This window comes from Asterias amurensis, chromosome 9 (genome assembly GCF_032118995.1).
Source record: "Asterias amurensis chromosome 9, ASM3211899v1".
NCBI classification, from domain to species: domain Eukaryota; kingdom Metazoa; phylum Echinodermata; class Asteroidea; order Forcipulatida; family Asteriidae; genus Asterias; species Asterias amurensis.
In genome coordinates this window covers 12,743,793-12,757,330 of record NC_092656.1, presented here as the reverse complement: position 1 = coordinate 12,757,330, position 13,538 = coordinate 12,743,793, and the positions used below count along the sequence as shown (strand labels likewise).

At 34.9% G+C, this 13,538-nt stretch overlaps 1 protein-coding gene across 1 annotated transcript in view; it reads left to right on the top strand.

Annotated features, from left to right (window-relative positions):
- Positions 1 to 13,538, top strand: part of LOC139942265 (uncharacterized) — an 86,100-nt gene that overhangs the window by 37,325 nt on the left and 35,237 nt on the right. Inside the window, exons 3-4 of the mRNA XM_071939059.1 lie at positions 5,681 to 5,970; positions 9,584 to 9,653. Of these exons, the coding sequence (XP_071795160.1) occupies positions 5,681 to 5,970; positions 9,584 to 9,653 (360 nt within the window). The remainder of the gene's footprint in view (positions 1 to 5,680; positions 5,971 to 9,583; positions 9,654 to 13,538) is intronic.

Here is a 13,538-nt window from a genome sequence, read left to right as displayed (position 1 = left end):
AATAATAATAATAATAATAATAATAATAATAATAATAATAATAATAATAATAATAATAATAATAATAATAATAATAATAATAATAATAATAATAATAATAATAATAATAATAATAATAATAATAATAATAATAATAATAATAATAATAATAATAATAATAATAATAATAATAATAATAATAATAATAATAATAATAATAATAATAATAATAATAATAATAATAATAATAATAATAATAATAATAATAATAATAATAATAATAATAATAATAATAATAATAATAATAATAATAATAATAATAATAATAATAATAATAATAATAATAATAATAATAATAATAAGAAGAAGAAGAAGAAGAAGAAGAAGAAGAAGAAGAAGAAGAAGAAGAAGAAGAAGAAGAAGAAGAAGAAGAAGAAGAAGAAGAAGAAGAAGAAGAAGAAGAAGAAGAAGAAGAAGAAGAAGAAGAAGAAGAAGAAGAAGAAGAAGAAGAAGAAGAAGAAGAAGAAGAAGAAGAAGAAGAAGAAGAAGAAGAAGAAGAAGAAGAAGAAGAAGAAGAAGAAGAAGAAGAAGAAGAAGAAGAAGAAGAAGAAGAAGAAGAAGAAGAAGAAGAAGAAGAAGAAGAAGAAGAAGAAGAAGAAGAAGAAGAAGAAGAAGAAGAAGAAGAAGAAGAAGAAGAAGAAGAAGAAGAAGAAGAAGAAGAAGAAGAAGAAGAAGAAGAAGAAGAAGAAGAAGAAGAATAATAATAATAATAATAATAATAATAATAATAATAATAATAATAATAATAATAATAATAATAATAATAATAATAATAATAATAATAATAATAATAATAATAATAATAATAATAATAATAATAATAATAATAATAATAATAATAATAATAATAATAATAATAATAATAATAATAATAATAATAATAATAATAATAATAATAATAATAATAATAATAATAATAATAATAATAATAATAATAATAATAATAATAATAATAATAATAATAATAATAATAATAATAATAATAATAATAATAATAATAATAATAATAATAATAATAATAATAATAATAATAATAATAATAATAATAATAATAATAATAATAATAATAATAATAATAATAATAATAATAATAATAATAATAATAATAATAATAATAATAATAATAATAATAATAATAATAATAATAATAATAATAATAATAATAATAATAATAATAATAATAATAATAATAATAATAATAATAATAATAATAATAATAATAATAATAATAATAATAATAATAATAATAATAATAATAATAATAATAATAATAATAATAATAATAATAATAATAATAATAATAATAATAATAATAATAATAATAATAATAATAATAATAATAATAATAATAATAATAATAATAATAATAATAATAATAATAATAATAATAATAATAATAATAATAATAATAATAATAATAATAATAATAATAATAATAATAATAATAATAATAATAATAATAATAATAATAATAATAATAATAATAATAATAATAATAATAATAATAATAATAATAATAATAATAATAATAATAATAATAATAATAATAATAATAATAATAATAATAATAATAATAATAATAATAATAATAATAATAATAATAATAATAATAATAATAATAATAATAATAATAATAATAATAATAATAATAATAATAATAATAATAATAATAATAATAATAATAATAATAATAATAATAATAATAATAATAATCATAATAATAATAATAATAATAATAATAATAATAATAATAATAATAATAATAATAATAATAATAATAATAATAATAATAATAATAATAATAATAATAATAATAATAATAATAATAATAATAATAATAATAATAATAATAATAATAATAATAATAATAATAATAATAATAATAATAATAATAATAATAATAATAATAATAATAATAATAATAATAATAATAATAATAATAATAATAATAATAATAATAATAATAATAATAATAATAATAATAATAATAATAATAATAATAATAATAATAATAATAATAATAATAATAATAATAATAATAATAATAATAATAATAATAATAATAATAATAATAATAATAATAATAATAATAATAATAATAATAATAATAATAATAATAATAATAATAATAATAATAATAATAATAATAATAATAATAATAATAATAATAATAATAATAATAATAATAATAATAATAATAATAATAATAATAATAATAATAATAAAAATAATAAAAATAATAAAAATCTCGACGAAAACAATACCTGTTCCGACGGACGGTCGGAACAGCTAATAACAAACCAGTAAACATTTAAGCTCAATCGGTCATCGGAGTCGGGACAAAATAATGGGAAAACCCACCCTTGTCTCCGCACGTTTCGCCTTGTCATGACATGTGTTAAAATAAATCTGTAATTCTTTATATCGAGAATTGATAATTGTTTTAATGTTTTCTCAAAAAGTAAAGCATTTCAAGGATTAATATTTTAAGAGAAGTCTTTCACCATTACCTTTTGTAAACCCTGTAAGTTATTTGTAAATCTGTGACTTTTCTTGTTACAAAAGTGTATATGGTTTTAAACAGTACTATAAAAAACGATCCAACAATTAAACAAAGAACAGAAAATCCCAAAGTCATCCAAAACAGACAAACAACAAACAGGCAACTTACTTACAACATTCCCTTTAATATAGATTCCTCGAATCAGATACCATCATTTTGAAGCCTGCCACGCGCAAAAATAATCTCTTCGGTCACTAAGTTCAGCTAGCCATTCTGACATCTGAGGACTTATGTTAATTCTAGCGGATTACCCGCTTTCCTGCATTATTGAGTTAAACTAAATCAGTCTTGACTTTGAACCCTACCGTCCCCCCAAAAATGTCTTTCTGGTCTGGAAAGTTCAGCAACGAGGATCTCAGAGTCTCCGATCACCCCCTCTTTGTGGGCGTGTTTTTGCTGTGGGCAGACAAAGGGCGTACATGATTTCTAGAGACAGTTTAGTTGTATGGACAGCCCTCTCTCATTATTACATGTCACCTTAGTAGTTGAAGTTCGTCCTTTTTGGCCAAATCAGTCTTGCGACGTATAAGAGTTTTTCTTACACGGTAACCTTGGATGTTGGGAAGTGGGGTGTGGGGGGGGGGGGGACTTTCCGGAAGCACCAGTCTAGGGGATTTTGTTTGTCTTGATTGCAAGCGTTGTGAGGAGAAGCAGGGTGCCATGCGATTTGCGAGAAAGGTGCACACGCTGAATAACTACCGTAGAATGAAATAAGCTCGTTGGTAATTCTTGCAGATTTCTCGTCTGTAATGCATGAGTTGGGTTCTTCATATTTATATAAAGCCGCTCCCTTGATACCTTATTCGGCAGAACTCTTATAAAGTGAACATTGGTCCCGTGTTGATGATTCACTTCACATGGACATGAGTGTACAAAATCTGACTTTATTCTCTGGAGAAATTCTTTTGCGTTTTCAATGACATCAAGAAGGTCAGGACTCTTTAACACTATTCGTGGAGTTACGATATTAATTTTGTTTAAAAATGACAAGTTTCCATTTTCATATTGGTATTATAAGAAAGAGCAAACTTTAGATCAACACTTTGATGAAAGTAATTTGAAGCTATAAATAAACAATTTACACAACTTCAACTTCAATTTTACAAAACCTTTGCAGCGCAAGGGCATGGTCATATGAGACAACTTTTGCAGACAAATTTGGAGGCAACTGCAGTGCATGTTTAAATACCACTTTGGTAGCACATGAGCAACTTTTCAAACATTGTCTTACGATTCTCATGAAAATTATGTAAAATGTACATATGAATGAAATCTTTTCTATGAGAATGCCTGGGACTGGTTGCCTGCAAACTGCCTCGTGCACAGTGACATGATCCTAACAAACCGTGTACTCTTCGTATTTGCAAACACTAAAAATAGACCTGGCGCTTTCGACTTTTTGGCGGCAAACTCGAGGCTAAACCAAAACGCATGACGTGACAATAAGTAGGCCATGCGACTTTGGCGCCAGTGTCTTCGATACAATGACTATGTGATCAAAAGCAAGATGAAAGCGAGTTTGAATAAGAAGGGAAGGAAGTGATAACGAGGCTAACCGTAAATGTTTTCTTAATAACCTAGCCAACATTAGTGTGGATATGTCTAGCGTAAATTATATGGTATTGTTTTTTATTAATGTAAAACTGTCACAGCGAATAGCTGGAGAGACGATTATCTTCATTTGAATCAAATCAAGTTATAGGTTGATGTAAACTTTACTTTTTCGGAAATGGTTACCGGCTGGGGCTATCGGTGCATGACGTAAGACTTCTCATTTACGGATTCCTAATTCGTCAAGGGAACTTTCCGTTATGATAAGGTTTAGAATGATGCTGCAGAAGTGGTAGTTCTCAAGCGAGACGTCGGTGTGTTAGTGGTCAATGCACTTTGGTAAAATGGTTCCACTAGACGAGTTGATTTTTTTTTTCTTCTGAGCTTGGCACCACAATTGGGAACGAAGTGACGTCATGAATTGGGTGCTTGGCTCATAGTCATATAGTCGGTTTACACTTGTGATTTCTTCAGTCGCAAGGAGGTAAAAATCTACCTCGAGTATTCATAACAAGTAGCAAATTACGGTTCAAAAAACTGGTTGCGTATACTGTACATGTCTCTGTGACAATAGGGACAAAGCAAACCAGCATATATGCTGGTAGGATAATTCACGAAGTTGTCACAAAGGCTGCACCTTCCCCCCCAAAAAAAAAAAAAAAAAAAAAAATAAAAAAAATAAAATAAATAAATAAATAAATAAAAATAAAATAAATGACAGGAGTTACATAATCTGATGATTTCATGTAAGTTTCAGTAAAAAAAATTTAATAGAGGGCGCTTCAAGTTTAAAAAGGGACTCGACATTTCAAGCCTTGAAACTTAAACTCTCAAGAAGCAGAATATAAAGATGTTATTGCAGTAAGTTGTGATGATGTGTGTTAAAATGGTTGACCTTTCTAATAATCGGTTTCTGCTATCAGTGGTAAACCGTTTCAGGATAGTGTAGTTCCGGTGGTTAACCACTGGTCAAAGCAAAGTTCCTTGTTAACCGGTAGTGGAGGGTGAAACCGCAAACTTTGCTACTACAAACTTTTATGAGGTCATCTGATGCAAATTAATGAGTGCCATCTGAGAACAAATAATTCTAAACAGGTCTTTGATAACCATTACTTAAAAAGCATTTGTTTTCAAGAAGTTGTACGATACAAGAATTGAATTACCCCGAAAATAAAAACGAATACAAATAAAACACAAGGAAAATTGAATGCGTTAATTTGTGGTTGATTTTGGGTTGAAAAGGAGCATTGACTAGAGCGGGATTTGAACCAACGACCTCCAGTTTAACGTGAGCTACTAACTGAGCTGCACGTTGGCGGTTTCCCTAATTTAGTCAACAACATTGTTCGGGGTTGCCAGCCATTAGCCATGAAGCCGGGGATCACATCCAAGTGTGCGATTCAACTCGGGAATTGGCAGCCATGGGACCTGCAAGGCCTCAAGTTAACACTCTACAACAAAGTAAACATTAGTTAAAACTACCCAGGCGTGACCGAAATTAATGTGTTTTTTTTTTCTTTTCTTCAGGTGGCGGTTACATATACGCCAGAGCCTCAGTGGAGGCCAAGAAGGGCTTACAACGCCTCCCCAAGCGGTCTAGAGCCAGGCTGACGAGCCCTACGCTGACAGTGGGACCTAAACGGAAGCTGGTTCGCTTCTTCTATCACATGTTCGGGAAGCAGATGGGCGGACTGGCCGTGTTTGTGGCCATACGAGGTGATGTAAGCCCCCCATCACCAGTCTGGAGACGGAGTGGTAACATGGGAATGATGTGGCATATGGGAGAGATACGACTCCCTGCTAACAGTACAGTCAAGGTAAGGATATTACAAAGTGCCCATTGTATGAAATAATATATATTTTTTATAACAGCTTTTCAATAGAAAACTCCCGACTCTCACTGTTTTTTTAGTTTAATGTAAAGATGATTGACAGTTGGAAATCACATAATCTCAATAAGCCTTTTTGAGATATGGCGTACACAATGCTACAACACTAAAAGGTTGGGGTAAAATTGTGTTTATACACCCAAACCAAACAGTACACTCCTATCACGTCCGCCATACCTCAACAAGGCTAACTTATAGCCTCTCCCCTCACACTCCAAATCAACATCTCCCACTTACCCCGCCCCCCCCTCTCAGTTCCCCTCACCAGAGTGTGGCACTGTGGCGCTAGACCCCTACCCACTCACGTGGCGCTGGACTCGTTACTATGTTAATTCTGTAGTTAAATAGGTACAACTAGACCAGGTATATTTATACGCACAACTATACTTGACAACATCTATGGCACAACTTGACTTGGCATAGTTTATAGGCACAAAGAGACTTGACATAATTATTAAAACACACACATATACTTGACATAAGTATAGTTAAGTGGACAACTTGACTTGACTTAGTTGTTAACGGCAACTTTTGGAATGACTTAAAGTAACATCTACACTTGGCATAGTAACAGAGACAACTCAGTGGCATAGTTAACATGAGACGTGACGTAATTAGACTCAACGAACGAATGAAACAGAACTTGACTGAGGTAACTGATTTTTCCGTACCCGAGTGCTGAAAAACATGACATGTTGAGTTGAGCAATGGTCAAAGATTCATCTTGAAACCAGTCCTGACTTCTTCTAACACCCATACCCTCATGCAACTGCGACGAACAAAAGCACGTACTCCTCACATGGAAACGCATTTGCCGGCGTCCGCACTTCCCTCATTGTGATCCGCTAAATGATAGCTTGTATCATCACATGGTTAACTCAAACATCAGATTGTATCCGCTGTGTGTTCCAGCCTGTTTCTGATCTCTTTGTCCACCCCTCCCCGTCCCAAGAGAAAATCTATTTTTGATTCTAACTGGAAGTAAGTAATGGGAGTCCTGTTCTGTCTCATAACTTTTTGCGTTGGGACTACTCTGTGTCACGAAGTAATGTATGTAAGGTTTTACATTCATACACCAAAAGTTGTAATCCACTCACGTTTCGACCCATGGGCTGTCATTCTCAAAGGCTACACAGTGACAAAACCCACACATGCACGAGCAGTTCTGTGTTGCTTTCACTCTGTACACACTCCTTTCTTCAGTATATATTCTGCAGGAGCAGAAAGAAGACAGAAGATGCAGACTGGAATATTATATAAAGTTGTCAGAAAAAAGACAGGGTGTGGCAGCTTGGGGTAACATGAGATGGCTGGTGTAACAACAAGTATTTTGGGAGTGGTAGATAGATTGGTACTGGGCACAGAGGAGGTAATAAATATTATGAAAAGCATAACCGAAATCTGAATTGATAGATATATACTTGGAAATATAGAATTGAAATTAACTTTTATTATCGCAACTTGCAAAGAAGAATTCGTTCCGGGTAACAAGTTTCTTGAATGACAGCTTGGTTTTCAAAAGCTGATTGCTTTAAAACAGTAACTATTTGAGGATCACAGATTGTTCCTTAGCTACCGTCAAAACAATGCTGTATTGATTGGTCTCAGAGTCATGTAAATGAGTCATTGTTGCGATTCTTACCATTGATGAGGAGATCATCGTTTCAAAAACTCAACCATTCTCCCGTTTTGGAAGTTTCGTTTTTACAAACATCCGATCATATACTTTTTTTGAAAAAGTGTTCAACACTATAGGCAGGACGGGGAAACCCTGACAGGCTGGTCACCACCCAAATAATGCTGAACAAAAAATGTTAGTTAAAGTACACGTTGTCACTGTCAGTAGCATTTTAATTGAGACAAACAGAGCACACTACTCGAATCGTCGAGACTCATCCCACCTCAGGCTCTTTAAAGAATTAAAAGGTCTTTCAATAAGAGATTATGGTGTCCCAGTGAGCTTTTAGATTTTCATTGTCAATGCCAGGCTGAGCTTCAAATCTTTTGGTCAGTGGACCTGATTTGTGGTTAGCGAGACTGCTTCCCGTGCCAAGTACAGATTTTAGTCTAATGTCATATAAATAAAAGTCGCCCCTGGTCCCTGGATGATTTTGACTGGACCTGGGAAGAGAAGAAGCACTGCCGGCAGTTTGTAATAATTAAATAATACCATAGAGGGACACTGCTTAAGCGTGTCCAGACAGGGTACCAGACCTTACGTCCGGCCCTGATTGGCCAGAAGGCATATTACGCGGTAGGACAGTTCGTTGATATCAATTTAAAGGGAGTGTATTGTGCTTGAATTCAACAAGTCATAAAACATGTATCTGAAACAGGTACCGATCACCCTCTGATTAATTAGACTAAAAGCTACTTTCCAAACTACAAAAGTTCCGGGCGGATAACTTGTGTTACTCACGTATGGTAGTACGTTTAATAGTGCGTTCTCGTAGTTCTTTTATTGTACAGTCAACTATTCATTTTCATTGTAAGATTTCCTTTAATAATTTATGTCAGAATTGTATGTTTTATGTTAACTAATTACGAGTCCGAGAGTGTATAAATTTAGACTCACTTTCAAATTATATTCACGAGAGACCACACCACATAACGGACTCTCTCCTATTTTCCATAATTAATTATTATGAACGGCAAAACTATTCTCCTCATTATTCCTTCTTATCGACTCTATTAACATCCTGGTCACATCTGTTACATTGTCCTTTATCAACCATGTGGGGAAACCGATTTGAAAAACGACCTATGTACCAATATTTCAACCATTTCATACGACTTCTAGTTTCTGAAAAAAACATTGTGCCCGACAAGTTACTTTGCCTGACCATCGCCACAGATCCAGTATGGCAGACAATTACCTTTAAGTCTGACCTATTATGTTTTCCGCAAAACTTTTCAGACACATAGTTCATGTCGAACATCAACGGTGCGTAACACCGTATTAAAAAGGGGGACAAAATTGAGCAATAACAACATATCGACAGATACACATTTTTGTTTTGGTAAAAAAAACAACGAATCTTCAATTGAATGTCTGAGGCATGTCACATTTTACGTCTCGAAACTATCTTACTCATAATTATAACAAACCACGGTCGAATGAGGTATGATTTGGTGTCTTTAGCTCGAGGTGATGTCTACATACAGCGCTTGCCAAGGCGAGATATATCCCATCCGGTTGAAGAAGGATAGGGGAGGTATATCCCATCCGGTTTAAGTAGGATGAGCATGATTCAGAACAGGTGCTCAATAATTGAAAACTTTCCAGCTGACCAGTGGCCTAGTTTTTAGAATTTTTCTTATAACTTCACACCGGTGCAATTATATCAACTGTTATGTGCACTAACGATATTGGTTGATGGACACGAAATAAGGAAACATCACTCCTTTTGTGTTGGGCCAAGTTGGTTGGAATGGCGGGAGTTTTGAAAATCATTGACCGATCGGGAGTGGTGATGGCTGTGGATGATAGGCTATTATTTATGTGATGACTAATTGACTGTTGTATTCTGCTCAATTTCAGATCGTGTTTGAATCAGTTGTAGGTAAAGGTGTAGCAAGCGATATCGCCATTGATGACATCACCATGCATGGTAAGTGCGTTGTACAGTTTATGGCCGTTTTCGAAACTGCGGTTTTGGGCTTTGGCTTGGGCGTGGGCTGGGCTCCGCCCACCTGATTAAATTCTCCCTAGAAAACGCAAACAGAGCTAAAATAGACTAAAAGCCCAAACCCAAACGCAGTCCGTGGCTTCGAAAAAGGCCTAAAATCCAGCAACTCCACCAAATAAAGCACACGTAAATTTATGTTGGAACATTCTTACGTGTTCCCTGCACCTGTCATCGACAGCTAATAATAAATGACTCGAACTCAATCACCTCGATTTGGTTATAATAGTGCTGCGGTGGTAAAGGGGAAAATGGCAGCACCGTGACCCAAATCACCATACGTCATTACTTCGTAACGCTTAATGGCGCCCTTTTTAAAGACATATTATTCCCTCTATGTTATTATTGTGCAGTGCGCAGCTTAGTCGGCATGCTCAAGTTACTTGACCACATTATTTTGACCTTCGGATGGGCAATTCAACTCTAGGTCCCGTGCAATACAATTGTTACTACCAAGTGTTTTTCCGGTCCGCAGCAAGCATCATCGTTTATTACGGGCCTGATCAGGCTTCTTGGCTACGTTTGTATCGGGGATAAAGGAGGTTTTTACCCATACACCGATGTGTGTTAGCACTGTATACTCAGTACTTTCTCGAGTCCTGTGAACAAAGTATATTGTTGCGGTACCCGCTGCTAAAACATATGATTCGAACTGCCTCTAGCTGCCGGGCTACCTCGGTAGTAGTCTAGTTGGTAAGACACTGCTCTAGAATTGCAATCGTCGTGGGTTCGAGTCCCACCCGAGTAACATGCCTGTGATATTATTTTCACATGACTCGGGAAAGTACTGAGTTATGCAGTGCTAAGGGAGCGTCTCAAAAGTCGGGCACGTTCCTAGCGCAAAAGAACGTTCCTGCGGGCATATGCCCGCAGGATCGCAACTTCATGACAAAGTATACGCGGAGCGTTCCAAATGACCGGTCCTGTGGAACGAACAAAAGCGGCGGGGATACTCTTGCGATCCAAAAAGAACGTTCCTACCGTTCCGACTTTTGAGACGCTCCCTAACACACATCGGTGTATGGGTATAAACAAACAAATATACAGCTACTTTGTTTAATTATTAGACATCCTTGGTTACCAGAAATAATGACAGTAATCGTGAACATTTGTGCAATCTTTTAAAAACACACAGACACCGATAATTATCTACTTCTTTATGCTAACGTGCTAATTAATTAGTTATCCAAAGCAAATCGTCAGTAGCTTACTGTTAATCCAGCGGCAGATCCGTCGTGTAATAAAGAACGCATTGACGCTCACTAATAATGGTCTGACAAAATAGAATAATCATGGAAGAAGTTCATTAGACTGTTGGAGTTGCTAGAAATGGGGATGGCTGTCAAATTCACAAGTCACTGAGTTCTCTGTGGAACTCTGTGTATCAGGGTCGATAGCACGAGAAAATCGTGCCTGAAAGGGAAGGTAAACGTTTGGTTATCACTCTATACAGCACTTGGAGAATACGTTCACTTTGTAGTCGTGTGGTTATGAAAAACAATTATGTAAGTTTTTATCACAACAAATTTTAATCTGAGAAACGTTTCTGTCAAGTTACGGTTAATTCTTCCTGCATAAACATGTTCGCAGATATTACCTCACAAACCAACCACCTTTTGAAATAAAAACGTATTATGTTAGTTTTAATGTATTGTCTACATTTATTTAGGATAAAATTATCCGGATGGTAAAACGAAAACCAAAAAGATACTTGTTCATGTAAAAAGCAAAAAGCAGAAAGCAAAGGATAATAACACGGCAACAAGTCTTTCTCATTATAAACGGCACTTTTTAACACAACAGCTATCTCTCAAGAGTCGGCTATACGAAGTATCTTGATCAAATCAAGCTGTTCGCAGTTAAGTTTGGAAGTCTCCCTGCGAAGAAACTAGGGACTCACTTTCCCAAGGGTCCAGTATCACAAAGAAGTTAAGCATATTGCTTAACAAAATTATCGGCTATACATTGGTATAGCAGGGTTATTTCTGTTCTCCCCGCTTGAGATTCGGAGAATAGCACAATACAGGAGAGAATGTAAAAAGCTTGTGTCCGTCTGCTGTGCAGCCGACTGATGTTGATGATAGCAGGGAACCAATTGACGGACTCAGGCATTCCAGCTGGTTTTACTGTTTCCGCTAAACCAGACTTTTAAGAAAATCCGTGCCGCTCATGACTGATGAAATCAGTCCCAAATCAATGACGTTATTTTAAAAGTCTCATAAGGTAAATCTTAAATCAATTTCCAGAGAAGAAGTTGCTCCCTTTCTGACAAACTTTGAGTTGACGTGAACCCAGGAGTTTACAATAGATAAACACAATGGCGTAACGTCATTGTATCGACCCACGAGGTACGAAACTTCCTGTTTGTTTTACCGCTCTAATTCAAGACATGTTTTAACCTCAGCGCTATCCGCGGCTGCGTAATCGTCTGTTGTCAGAATTAATTGTGATAAATGTTATGCAGATTGTATCAAGGGGCTGGTTTATACAGAATGATTAAATCTTCGCTGTCTGGGGCGTCCCCGAAGCTTGTTCAGTGCGTTCCTGGATAGCCCCAACCTGTTCGTTGTCTTGGAACGTAACAAAACGGGGCCACCTATCTTTGAGGCAGTTTTGCTAACTATTTTTTTAGCATGACGAAGTGATGTTTCATGACTTGACATGTCACAGCTGCTTAAACTAGATTACTCATGGACACGGTATGACCTTTTGCTGAACTCAGTGCCTTTTTGCTTTTCAGTGGAGTGTTTGCATCGCGAGGATGTAACGAGAATTGGGAGGAATATCTTTACATGTTGATAGATGAGGGGGTAGGCGGGGCGAAGGATGGGGGGTTCAAGACAAGGTAAATCTCTGTAGAAAGTGTTTTGCTCAAGGGTACACTTGTCATGACCGGGACTCGAACCCACACTCCGCTGATCATATGCACCAGAGTACGGTGCTCTTAACAGCTCAGCCAAGAAACGACACGTGTGAAGCCTGTGTGTGAACTTGTCGGCTTCAGTAGTGGCTTATGGTAGTGGCTTGTGGCTAGATCATTGAGTAAGCCTATTCTTTAACGTTGTCGCAACTGCTAGCATCTCGTATCCACAACTGAAGTCACTGAGTTCGAACACGACAGCTTCTACTCTCTTAAATGTAAAAGAGTGAAACACCACTCGTTTTGTCCGGTGTGGACAACTTGTCTGTGAAAGACGGGCACTTTCAGCTGGATTTAGAGTGAAGTTCGTTCCAATTTCACGAACAAAAAGAGTGACACAGATTGACTTTCACTGTCAAAAGAGCGAAACTGACACCACTCGGACAAGAGAGTGAATATGGATCACTCTTTTACATATGGGAATACTAGGGTAGCGACGAGTTTTCCGACGTCCTTATGAGCTCTGTACATTGTGCCGCATTTTTATGACAGACAGTTTCGGATATGCATTCTTGCGCGTAGTATATGCCATCTGTTTTAAACAGCTCCAGCTGGTCATTATCAACCGTTTAAACATCCCACGTGACGCGCCCTCAACCAATATAATAGCGAAACTATCTGATGTATTTGTGATACATATAACCAGCTCACTCATTGCACCATATTCATATTCTCACCTCGGTGTCCCTCTCGCGTCAATTACTAATTGATTCACTTCTTGGGAAGAAGGAAGCATCTTTCAAACGATAATTTACTGCCCATCTATTACGTGATTGCAGATCGCACCCCAGGGCAACATTTTTCAAACTTCCGTTGCCGAAGAAAGTGTGAACGGTTAGTTTGAGATTTTGTCAAGTTGAACCGCCCGGGAAAAATTGTTAATGAGATTA